At 36.0% G+C, this 13,423-nt stretch overlaps 1 protein-coding gene across 2 annotated transcripts in view; it reads right to left on the bottom strand.

Moving 5' to 3' along the window:
- Positions 1 to 13,423, bottom strand: part of ARID4B (AT-rich interaction domain 4B) — an 89,197-nt gene that overhangs the window by 23,498 nt on the left and 52,276 nt on the right. For both annotated transcript variants that reach the window (XM_050314663.1, XM_050314664.1), the window contains exons 12-16: positions 10,405 to 10,477; positions 9,274 to 9,368; positions 8,079 to 8,176; positions 7,600 to 7,867; positions 6,445 to 6,617 (exon numbers count right to left, since the gene is read on the bottom strand). In XM_050314663.1, the coding sequence (XP_050170620.1) occupies positions 6,445 to 6,617; positions 7,600 to 7,867; positions 8,079 to 8,176; positions 9,274 to 9,368; positions 10,405 to 10,477 (707 nt within the window). The remainder of the gene's footprint in view (positions 1 to 6,444; positions 6,618 to 7,599; positions 7,868 to 8,078; positions 8,177 to 9,273; positions 9,369 to 10,404; positions 10,478 to 13,423) is intronic.

The following is a 13,423-nucleotide window of genomic DNA, read 5'->3' as shown; positions in this document are numbered from 1 at the left end:
TCCATGAGACAGAGTGTGATTTGGAATGTTACATCTGCCTCCCAGGATCCCTGTCTTGCAGCAAACCTAACCCTACTCCAATACACTTTCCTTGACACACCAAACTGGCACACACAGCAGGTGAGATAGCATGATTGCAGTGAGATAGATGCAAGATTATTTTTTTTTCAGGGGTTATTCTAAAACTTGAGGAAGCAAGATTATTTCAATTATTGGTTCAATTAAGTCATTACAGTTAATTGAACCACTAGCAGAAATAAACTCTAGTGTAATTGACACTTCAAGTTTAGCAATTAGCTTCTATTTTTGTTTCCCTCTTATTTTTTTCCTTTTTCTCATCCTAGAGCATAATTTAACCTCTACTTCACATAATACAGAGCTGAAAGATGTTCAGTATCTTCCATAATCTGACATTCTCAATCCTAGATGTATTAAGGTGACCCTAAGTTTAAGGTAGAGAGGTCATTAAGACCTGTCTTATGCCATGACAGTAGAATCTCATCTTTAATTACACAAAATAACAGAACACCCAAAAATTCATCTTTGTCTTCCCTCTTGTCCAGGTTTTGGCTGGGATATAGTTCATTTTTCATTAGTAGCTGGTACATTGTTCTGTTTTGGATGCACTGGGGTGAGGGGGGAAGTGCGCATGGTTGCATGGTATGTAGTTGCCAGCTGGGTTAAACCACACCACCTCTGAAGCTACAAAGGAAGTCTGAAAATAAAAGCTTCAAGAACTTCTGTCTACACGTATACAGAAAAACTGAATAAGTGCGGTTATGGTCCCTTGCCTTGAGACAAGGGGAGAGGCACTAACGATTCCAATCCTATCTGAGTGTAGTACAGTACACTTCAGCCATGCAAGCGTGTACTCGGTAACCAGCGTATTCCTCTGCTGCTGTGGAGAAGACAGATGAAAGGGCCTCATGTTATTGCTTCTTATCATTCAGCTAAGTATTTTGAAACATTCCTCAAAAGGATAATGGATGGTTCCAAAGGCTGGCTAAAGAGTACAGCCCTTTCTATTTTTACAGCACTGGTTCACATTCAGCTTGGAAACATCTAGTATTTGATGAATGTTTAAGGACTGATTCACACACATAAGTCTCAGAGAGAGCTGAGACCATGGTTAATAGCCTTCACAGTGACCTTAAGCTATGTAAAATATCATGGCAGAACCACTTTTACCATATCAAAGATGCCTCCCTTCATTCCACACAGGAGACTGGTACATTTACACTGCCACTCCACACTTCAGTGCTGTGTCATTTGCAGCTTATTGCTGCATCAAAAGCAATCACTGTGTATGTTTGTTATCAGTGTGTATTCTATATTTAGAAAAAGAAAACAATTAGACTGTTTCTGAAAACATGACTATACAAAAACTTCCTTCCTAATACAAAGACAGCTGAAATACATAAATAGAACACGCATCACATATAAGAGCATAGAAATATGTTCCTATAAATGAAACTAAGCATGGTCCTTATAAGCATTTTTTTTTTTTTTGCATACACACCAATAATCTAAAATTCTGAGCAGATGTTCACACCACACATGCAATGAACATGCGACGTTGCTGTCCCTCCTCCCAGTTCCACATGAACCTAAATCAGACTGGAACTATCTCAATAAATAGTTCCCAACTAATCCAGAAGCTGTAAGATACGCCTTCTGTAAGAAATCTCCTTCACTCCAAAACATTTTAACCTTTTTGCTACTGTTTCAGATTCACCACTATAAAGCTCTGATATGTCATTTAAACAGACAAGGAACTGAAGAAAACATTGCTTGTAACAATCTGTTATCTCCCATATGTGAAATGGAGCTTCTGACTATTACATAATCCTGCTGTAAATTGCTTTCTGAAAATCCCCAGTAAGTGTTTCCAGAAAATTTAACTCTTGTACGAACAGAAGCCATCACAAGCACAGGCACAGCATGTAGTCCCCTTACCCTACAAGGGAAATAAACCTTAGTAAATTCCTTCACGTGAAACAATGCCCATCTTTACTTACTTCTCAATTACTGCTTTTATTACTCCTAGCTCCCTCCTACTGTTTATAGGAGGGGAAATGCTATTAGTGCATGTAAAGATGCATATAAACAACTCTAAGATTAAGATTTTTCCCTTCCATGGTTTGACTCTATTGTGTCATGATATGTCATGAATGGTTTAACTCTATTCAAGACTTTAAGCCAAAGAAATTTATCATTTTCACCTTTCGATACTGTCAAAATATGACAGTACCAATTCCCACAAAACCACACCATGAATACTTAACCCATTAGTATGAGACAACAAGAAGTGCTTGGGTTTTTAAAGAATGTTTGTTTATGCATTCCTTGGAGGAAATAAAAAAGCAGACAGTTTTCAAGAAAAAATAAATGAATTCAAAAAGTTTCCTAAGACCAAGGAAGAACTATTTGTGAGTACTGAAAATGACAGTCTGGTGAGAAAGAGCATCCAGAACCATCCAGAGAAGGCAGCCCCTTCTGCTGTTAGGGTTAAGGCAGCACCTCAGCCAAAAGAAGGAGAACACAAGAAAGCTGCTTGCAATCTAACAAAAGTACTAATTCTGACTACATATAAGTCTGATGCAAATTTTTGTTCAAAAGCAAAAATTACCCAGATTGTCAGCATTTAATCTTTCAGTTCAGTATAAAGTTCTGCACAGCAGTCTGTCCCAGGTGCTTCAGAGCAAAGTGTTAAAAACAAAATAAAGCAACCAAACAAAATTTCAACAAAAACTCCAAACCCAAATCCAACAAATAAAAACTTAGAGCTGAACTAATCATCTGGGAAAAAGATTTTCTTACTAATATTGGTTAGACAGCAATTAAACTACACTTCAGTTCCCATACTGTACCTACTATGAAATTTTTTAAGATCTAGCTTTTATTTTATAAGCCTGTACTAAAAAAGTCACACCTTCTAAAAACTCCACTAGGCTCCAAGACTCAGTCTCTTCGGAACACATTCAAACATAACACTACATTGTTCATAGTGTAGAAAAAAATCTCGGTTCTCAATTTGTTGACTTTGACTCAAGTGTTTAAATAGTTAACAATTAATATTAGATGCTACAAAGGAAAAAGTGCACCAATGCACATTTGCAAGTGCACACACAAGTGCAGCAATGTCGCATTTGAAGACCTTTGCTTCCACAACGTGAAGTTCACAAGAACTTCAGAAGTCCTGAATAAAGACAGAGGATTTTTAACTTTTGTGTTTATTCATTGGCCAAGTATGAGTCCTTTTTTATACGTTATGCAAAAAGATGGATTTGCAAAGACCCATGAAAGGTAACACGTTACTGGCCTTTTTTAAAAATTTTTTTAATGCACAATCTGTATCTAGCACAGGTATCTTACAATAGCTACAGAAAAAAACCCCAAACAAAATGCAAACAAGAAAAGCATGTACAGAATAAAGGGTAAGTTGCCTCTTAATCTCTATTTTCAGTGTTCACAGATGGACAAGCAGAATAGAAACAGGCACTCTGAGGGACAAAGGAAGAGAAAGTTCAGCCTTTCCTCCTCTTCATCATATTGTAAAGTTTGTACGGAGGGGACCATTGGATTCAACTGGTAGTAATCTCAAAGGGTTGAGACACATGGGATTCCACAGAGAAACAAAACCTATAAACAACTCTAGCTTCCAGTAGTATTTCCTGAGATCTGGAAGCTGGGAATTACATCCAGTCCTCCCAAAAGAAAGTCATCAAGAAGAAACCCAGAAGTTATTCTTTCCTTGTGGTTTCTTGTTGTCTATAGACAAATAAGCTCTGTGAGGAGGCCCAAGGTACTATAAACATTAAATGCAAACAGCAAACTCTACAGGTTTGCCTTATATAACATTAGATTTCATTTGCTTGGCTAGTTGATAAGGACTGTGAATGATAGATGGTCCACAACTTCAAAAAAGTTCCAGGAACACATTTTAAAAACACCAGCAAAATTTCAGTCCACATTGACCTATTTTGATTACATTTTGGGTATCGGTGTGTGTTATTAGTTTTCCACCTACAAAAATACCTATCTTCATTTTGCATTTCCCTTCTACAAAGAACTCCAACCACAGCATTTCCCCCTCCATAAAACCTTTGTCACTTCTAATACATAAAGTTGGGTACAGGAGAGTACAGTGTCTAATACAATGCCCCACAAAATTCCTTTATAATGCCACGGTACAAATGCTAAAAACATTGTTTAGCATTTTAGGATGACAGTGACACTTTTAAAAGTTCTTTAAATCTGATACAAGTGCATTTTGTACTTCCTATCAATCTCTGACGGAAGAAGGTAAGAGTAATCATGTTAACAGCGCTTTTACAGTACTGCTGCTTAAAAAATACTTACAATTAACTCCTATAAACGTTTCAGTTTTGTAATTTATATTATTCCTTGAGATATAACATACCTCCCAGCAATGACCACATCACCACCTACATCTCTTTCTCGAGTTATGCTTTCTATTCTAACCAATTTGTTACAATCTTTCATGTTTCATAACAGCAAAATAATGGTTGAAAGAGGTTTTCACTGGATGAGTAAAGAGGAGCAGAGGGAAAAGAATTCAAATTACCATCAGGTGAATTCAGAAAAATTAAGAGGAAATAGCATTTGCTACAGATTTTCATTGTTTTCATAAATAAAAAACTAGGAAAACTCATAACCTTTTTTGTTGTCATAAATAAGGCAACTTGACATGAATCAGGATATAAAGCCCCACTGAATTAAAAAAAAAAACAACACCAAAAACCTCATCAAAAAATAAAGGAGTACTAAAAAGTAAATGCAGTGTCTAAACTTTTATATACCATTTACTACAGCAGCATGTTAAGGATTAAGTCACTAGACTTTCCAAGTCTATAAATAGTCATAAATTAACATCACAGACATACACACATACAAACACACAATTTAGGGAACTTAAAAAACTGCTGTTCTGTAATCAGTGCAAAGTTTTCCATCTATTAAGCTCAATATTTTGAAAGCAGCACTGTAAAATTAGTCTTTAATAATGATGAAAATTTCGCAAATCTGCTACAGTACCAATTTACCAAGATCACCTTAAAAATAGCAAAGGCAATAAGGTCCAACAATTAGTCTTTAAAAAGGAAAAGTGTACATAGTACAAATGAAATCACACCCATAGAGAAAAGGCTCAGTAACTGAGTTCAGGTAAACTTGATTTTTCTGTATTCTGCATTTCTGAGTTACAGATATTGCAAACAGAATCTCACTGAAAATATTCAGGAAGACAAAAATATTTTACAAAAGGATCATTCCAGAATTGGTTATGAAAATCAAAACCCTTAATAAAATAAAAAAGAACCATTACTAATCAATCAAAAAATCAATATACTGAACTACGACATTCTGCCACAACTTTTAATGGTCCAGAGAAAGCATTAAGAGTTAATGATATTAAGACAGAAGATTAAGACAGCTGATCTACTAAACAGCAAATTGCTGGAATGAACAAGGGAATTAGTGGTCAGGCAACATCTGGTATTAACTACAAAAAAACCTCAACAAAAACCAACACATCCCTGAAACACAGATTACTGTGAAAGTGTAAGGAGGTGTCATTATATGCTTTCCCTCTTCTAACAACTTTTCCCTTAAGCACCTGTTACTCTTTTTTCTTGAAGACAAATTTCCTATTAAAAGAGATAATTGATCTGACCTCCAAGGGCAGTTTTTGTGTTCTTAACACTTGAAATCATACTGTATGAGGGCTCTAATTGCAAGAATACAACTTGTAAACACAATGCAGATTAATGAGGACTATATTCAGCTTTTATTTTTGTGTGTATGTGTGGCTGCTGAATATCACTTGTGGGGTTTTCCTGCACTGAAACAAGAAAACCTGCTATTCCATAAAGGAAATGAGAGATCACCTGCACACATTCACTGATATGATGGCTCTGAGCATCTCTATTATTTCAATCTCCTACTTTCAAAACACCTGTGTGAAGGACTTCACAAAAGAGACTCCAGCCAGTATCATGCCTACTCAGTGGCAAAGCTGCTAATTGAGTAATGCAAAGTACTTTCATCTTCTCCTGTCTTACAACAGCAAAAGCTGGAAACCACAAGTTTGCGATATACTTGAAAAAAAAATTAAGTAGAAAAATACTACTGGCAGTGACTGCAATATTTTTGTCTTAAATCATAGTCACTTAAGCTTTATATGTTCTTTTCTCACTCAGCTTATAAATATTTAGGCCCGGACTCTGTAAAACTTAAGCTGCCATCTTTTTAAAAAAAGAAAATATCCATAAACTTTAATGGGTTTAACCATGATAAAGTTACAAGCATTCTGGAAGACACAAGTCTAAGAACAGCATGTCTGATTTGAAGTTCAAATTACAATAGTGAAATTTAATGAATACGTATCAGATGTCGTATCAGATTAGAAACAGTGTAACTTACCCTGATTTTTCTTTTTCTTCAGCATCTGCATTTACTGTGGGATTTTCAATTTCTTTAATCTTCTCTTCCTCTTTATCTTCCAGTTTGGTTTCATCTTCAGTTTTGATTACATTTAAGTCCTTTTCTTGATCAGGCTGAGTATACACAGAATCTGGCAAATTTTTTTTGTTTCCCTAGGATAATAAAACCTTTAGTTAACTCATTAGGTGAAAACACAGGATTTAAGAGAAGGCAGAAAAGATCAAAAATACCCCTAGAGTCTGGGACTTGGCCTAAAATTATGGCACCTCTGCTGCTTTTCCTTCTGAAAATCTTAAGCTAAACCTAACAAACTTCAAAGTTGCAGCCAGTCTCCTAGCTCGTTTTGTCACAATGATACAGGCATGCAGCTCTTAGACCTGGACCGTAAAGCAATCCCCAAGAGAAACACTCCACAAAGTATGTTTGCAGTTGGGCTGTGGAGATACCAGTACTGGCCCATCTGGCATTCACCCTGGAGAATACCAGCGTACAGCTGGCTGCCATTTCTATGCAGAAGCATTACAATTGTGTTGCACACTGACTTTGGGAGCTACACTGGTTCCACAGCAACTGCTAGGCCTGTACAGTGCAGCACATGAGCTTATTGCCCTGAACTTCCTTTGCTAAAGCCACTAAGTCAACACTGGATTTTGAAAAGCTATAAACATTCGTCTCTCTGGACCACTGAACTACATTAGACTGTGCGTACATCATATGGCCCAGGTTTTTGTACAGCTTCACTGGTTTCACTGGAACACTGAGTTAAAATCAAAATTTATGAGGGCTTAAAAGCATAGCTAAATGCACAATAAAAGTATCAGCACTGTAGTTTAGTTGTGACTATGCACTACCCAGATAAAGCTGTACACTAATTAGTCTCCATTTAACCTGCGAGATCCCCAAACAAGTGGAATGTTAGAGCTGCTTCATAACTAGTCAGACACCATGATCACCCTAAAACAGACACCTAGGGATAAACACAGCTCAAATGTGTTGTTCTGAATTAGGTTTACAGCAAGTTTTTGTCTTATTTTAAATCCATTACAGAGATTTCAGTCTTTACAGTAATTCATGGTGATTACACACCAGCTGACTTTATAAGCAGGACATAACATGAACTTTAGAATATATTACCAGAACAGAGGGCTTATCGTTTTCTTTACTCTCATTATCATTCTCAGCTAACTTTTTTTCTTCTTGTTGTACTACTGCTACTTCCTCCTGCTTGCGCTCATCCTTGTCCACTTTTGTATCTTTTGCATCCTGCTCTGGTTCTTCACGCATCTTCAACTCTTTTTCTTTTTCACAGTCTTTACAAGGCTTGTTTGTCACTTTCTCTGGCAGCGCCATTTGAAATTCAATGTTAGCTGATGTACAATACTCTTCAAAACCATAGAGATATCTAAAAGAAAAAAATTGCCTGGGGTAAGCAAGTTTTATTCAAGAAGGAACATGCTACCTAGAATGCTAAACATGAACTATATGTTTAACACCTAAAAAACCATATTGTAACCAAAAAGTTATGAACTTTATGTATAGTACCCCTAGCACAGGATCACTTCAGTTCATTCCAGTGCTGTTTTTAGGACAAACTTTATAGCTTTATTACTTACTTTCTGTATGCACATTTAACATTATATCCCGCAGCTGAATTCAGTACAGGGATTCCAAGATCTTGATAAACTTGCTTCCACACTGCTCCACTTTCAATCTGTTAAAGAAGATGAAGTAATTGTTTTTGAATTAACTCACCGACACAAGACTAAGTTGACAAAGTTTATAACTTTGGAAAATAAACATAAGTAATTTCCTTTGATCTATAAAATTACTATTTATCACACACACAGTATTTCACTGTAATGCAAGCTGTAGTCTAATGTAATTACTTCAAGCAATTTAGCATTGCAATAAGCCACAGCAGGCTTTCCTCTCCAGGTGGCAATAAAACAAAGAAAATATAAAGATCTAAAAAAAAAGTACATAATTTTTGTTTTATGTTTAAAGTAATTCTTAACTATCAGGGCTAGAATTTTAATTAAATTGGAAAAAAAAAAAATCATTCAAAGCATTAACAATACTTATCCCTGCCAGTACTGCACCAGAAACAGTGGCTACCTGTCTTGCATTATATCTTTAATACACCCTTTGATGACAAAGTTCCTTGACAGTGTGATATTCTCATTTCTAGCCACCTGTGAAGGTAGAGCAGATGTACTGCAATACCCAAGTACTCTCCTGTATATCAGAAAGGTGTCACTGCACAAACATACCTCCTCAACTGACAGGCTAAATTTATGGGAAGCAGTTCAAAGCACTAACAGAGTCTGCTTGGCCATGAATTCCATATGTTTCAATCCCACCAATCCCAATCAGAACATTCTTCTATATACTGGCCAGAATAAACAGAAAGGGCCTCACAACAGACCTTAAACTGAATTATTTGTCTTTGAGATTTTATTGAGCAGTGAATCCTTTCACTTTGAGGTAACACTTCAGGAACTATTTGTCAGATAAAGGTATCACAAAAACACATATGCTGGCTGATTTTATGCAGCAATAATTATAAATTCAGGGTAGATGTGTTATTTATTTAGAATACAACTAGTTTGTCGTTCATGTTAAAACATGGTTTTTATAGAGCTACAGGGTGTCTTAACATAGACACACTATTCAACTTTCATACAACTGAAGCTCCTGTGTTCTTCTCAATCACTACTTCCCAGAATAATAAACAATTAATTACTTCACAATAATAAACAGCATCCTCAGATTTTATGGCTCTGAAATACTCATCATACTAATACTCACATTATCAAATCCTCCAAGCTTGTGTACAAGTCTGAACAATTTGAAGAGATTCAAATTTCTATATCCTAATACAGGTCGCTTGTTAATAGGAGTCCCTGGGAAAAAAGACAGTTATTATGGTGTTTTGAAGATTGGTGTTTGGTTTTTTTTTTCAGAATAACTTGAAATTCACATTATATGCACTACTACACTATTAAATAGAGTATTGGAAACCCCACCTCATGTATCTGGTACTCTTTCTTCATGAAAATAAAACTCAAAGAGTTTTAATTACTGAACTACAGAGAAAATGAGTTATGTTACTCAAGACATATGTATGCATTCTCCCATTTATTACTGAACATGCAGAAATGATGTAACTTTTCTTGCTACCTGTATTATACTTAGTTTTATTTCACCTATCAAAACATTTACATCTAAAAATACCAGCACAGTCCTTTCACTGCAATTAAAAAAAAAACAAACAAACACAACAAACAAACACAAAACAAAACCAACCAACTTCACATGGCATTAAAAAAAGATGCTACTTTAACTAGTTATAATAGTAATTTAAATACAAACACCCTCATCCCTGCCAACAGACTCTATACTATTTTCTTGTAGTGTATAAATACCCGACAAAGATTTAATACAGCGAATGGCACTGGCTTTTAAAAGCATTTCAATCTATTTTACAGATGATGCTCATGCATTTAAGTGATCAGGATTCCCACAAGAAAATTAGTACAAAGTAAATGCTTTTTTCCATTATCTGAAAAGTGTGTGTGGGTGTGTCATGAAATTTTATTTTATTTAAGTATTTCAAATTTATTAAACTGAGCATATAAACTAATATGATTAAGGAGATTAAACGTTTGGTTATACACACCATAAGTACACAGGAGAAAATATAGTTAAGATGTACAAAATATTATAGGATATGCAAAATATAATATTCTCATCCACGTTATCCTGAAAGCAAAAATAAGGGACTGTATTTTAGGAGATGAACCAAGTGACAGACTCATCTTCTAAATCATAGGGAAGTCAGAAGGGATGAATACAGTCTCCCTCTTTCCAAAACTGTACTGCAAAGCACTACTAGTTTACAGATTCAATTTTTAAAGTACTGCTAATTAAAATGCCTACCTCTGTCTTCCATGAACTTGTACAACTGCTGAAGGAAGTTCTCTCTTTCTTCAGGAAATGGCTCTATTTCCTCCTGTTTAAAGCAATGCAGACAAGAAAATTATTACCATTTTGAGTTACAGTCTGTCACTAAGAAATGTACTGCAGGGATAATTTAGATTCAGATGTTTAAGTTTGTTTTACTGTGGCCAGCAACAGGATAAGAGACAGATGCTCTCAGTGCTATGCCAGGTGAAAGTACATTTTATAAAATACAAACAGTGTTTCAAAATATATAAAACATTGACTGTAAACATACATTGAAATTGGATTTTTGATTGATCACTGAAGTATAAGTGATACCACAAATCAAGATGCGTTCTCAATTTTGTCCATTTATGCAGGGAGTCTGGGAGACAGCACTATGAACAATTAAGAGATTGTATCAGAAACCTCAGCTCTATTTCTAGTGCAGTTAAGTGACTCCTTGATTCCTGGATAGACTAGACACTTCCAGAGATGAAGCGAAAGAGAAAATGCTGCTTGCATATTTTCTTAGGAGTTCTAATCCACTGTGCTGGCAAACCACAGGCAATGGCACTGCACGCATACTGCCATGGGGCACCAGTTGAACACGTGGTGAGCAGGATCAATGCAGAACTGAAGTAACAATAGATATTTTGAAAGTTCAGTTCATTGCACTAAAGAACATTTGTATTAGATTTACTTAGATTAATCAACAGTGGAGTTTCAAAACAAAGCACTATGGTTTATTTTATAACACTTCTTAATTTCCTTAGGAAATGGGACTTGCCACAAGATGCAGCAATATGATATTAATATAATCAAATTCTTAAGGAATTCTGATGACTGAGCTACTTCAAAACAATACACCAAATATGAGTTGATTAATTTTTAATACTAGCTGTAATGTTTCCAAAAATAACTAGTTATTCAGCAACCTAAAATAAATTATTTTTCCTTAGTGTATTTTCATTCCCTGTTTATCATCTCCATTCTTCAACAGTCTCCTTGTACTAAATATTAAAGCTTCACCTACCCTGAAGCAAGGGGACAAAAGACATTGCCTTTGAAGTAATACCAAGACAGTTGAGAAATCAGTAGAATATCATTACTAAACAGAACTGGGAAAAACACACACAGACAAACAAAACCAAACCCCAGACATCTACTGAAGCTATTTAATAAAGAGATGGATGGCTGAAAACAAGGTCAGGAAATGCTGTGACTAATAGTCATAGTACAGGAGTAGGCGTTTTTCCTTATTTTATGCTTTCTCTTCTCCACTAAATGCACTTGGATGACAGACCAGAGCAAACAGGCAAAAAATTAAGAACCAGTATTCACAATATGCTGAAACTGTTGTCCTTTAGGTATAATTATCCACACAAATGCAATGAAAATATTTCACAATCTTGCAAAGGCAATGAAAACGGAAAGATTCTGCGAGGGACGTCCTGTGATGAATATCTGATACTCAGTATACCCGCAGAGTTCAGAGCAGGCTGCTTCAATGCGCAAGAAGGACAGGCTGGGTAGAGAACTGTAACCAGTATACCAGATATCATCCTCATCGGGTAGGGGCACCAGAAATCAGGCATATCTAGCAATTCTTCACCAAGAGGTAGGAGGTGATGCTACAGCTCTGCGTGTAGTGCAGATAAAAGCTTGGTTAAGAACATTGACGTTCCACAGGTCATAAAGAACAAATAACTTGAGTGGAATCAAACACCAAAACTGTATCCTTTTCGTTTGTTTTAATAGCAGGTACTGGGAAAGGACTTTTAACAGCATCTGCTGGATCATGGAAAAGAGACCATGAGCAGCTATTTGGGTTACCCATATTCTTTAACAACAAGAAAAAAACTTGTCATAAGAAAATAATCCCACAGAGCATTTAGGGGAGGGGTGGGGGGTGTCACTGAACAAAACCTGCAGAAAACCCAACAAAGTTTTCTGGAAGGAATGTATGCTTTCTAAATATATGGGGAACTGAGGTGATGAAGAGGATGAATAAAACACTGACACTCCTTTCTCACTATAAAATCCAATGCCTGATAATCCTCAGAGGTGCCAGAACAGCAAGTGAATAACACTCATTAATTTTCCCAATAGAGAATACAGCAACTTTTTGAGAAAGTCTGATAAGAGGAAGCTTAAGATCCTGCATGCCTCTGTGAAAAGCATTTACACTTTCTCAGAATGTCTACAGAATCAGTATGTATTATACCCTACCAATAATATCTGTTAATAATCTTTGAAAATATACTGAATGTCTTAATCAGGAAGTTAGACAACAAGGTTTCCTCGATAATGGTTTGAAGCAGGCATGTCACACTCTGTCATATTTACTTATTTTCAAGTTAGACAACGAGACTTCTAGCAGGTCACTCTGCAGTCTCTAATATACCTGTCCATGTCACAAAGGTAAAAGAAAGTGGCTCTTATGTACGATAGTGAAACCCAGTAAAACAGCAACGTGCTTTTTGAAACACAAAATTTGCACAGTATTATAGCCCAGCACTAGAAAAGAGGGTCTCTGACAACTCTTTTATCTACCATCAGATTTCGGAAAGGAAGGACATTTTCCAGTCTCTTTCATTGGAAAAAAAAAAAGGCAACTCCTCTTCTAATGAGAGAAGCACAGAGGATTTTCATGTCAACTCCTATCTAAATAGGATAGAAGAATCTCTACAGATATGTGAGACATGCTTCCACAGAATCTTATAGATACATAAATCTCTTACATACATAAGGTAGAGAGTATCTATATTTAAAGCCTGTGGTGACATATGTAAGAGCTTGGGATTTTTGTATTGTTTTGTTCTGGTTCATAGATATTAGGGCCACATGGATGGCCTGAGGGTTACCAGTGAGAAATTTTCATGTCCTCGAAAGCACTAGAACAGCCTGCAGATGAGTAACAAAGTCCCAAGAACAGGCCCACAGGTCCTGTTTGAGAAGAGATGCTCCTTGATAACCAGGAAGTTACAGGCACAAACGAAAATAAAGAGAGAAG

Source organism: Myiozetetes cayanensis, unplaced genomic scaffold (assembly GCF_022539395.1).
Source record: "Myiozetetes cayanensis isolate MyiCay16 unplaced genomic scaffold, myiCay2020 scf2-11, whole genome shotgun sequence".
NCBI classification, from domain to species: Eukaryota; Metazoa; Chordata; class Aves; order Passeriformes; family Tyrannidae; genus Myiozetetes; species Myiozetetes cayanensis.
Note: the sequence above shows the minus strand (reverse complement) of the source record. Positions and strands in the feature narration are given on the sequence as shown.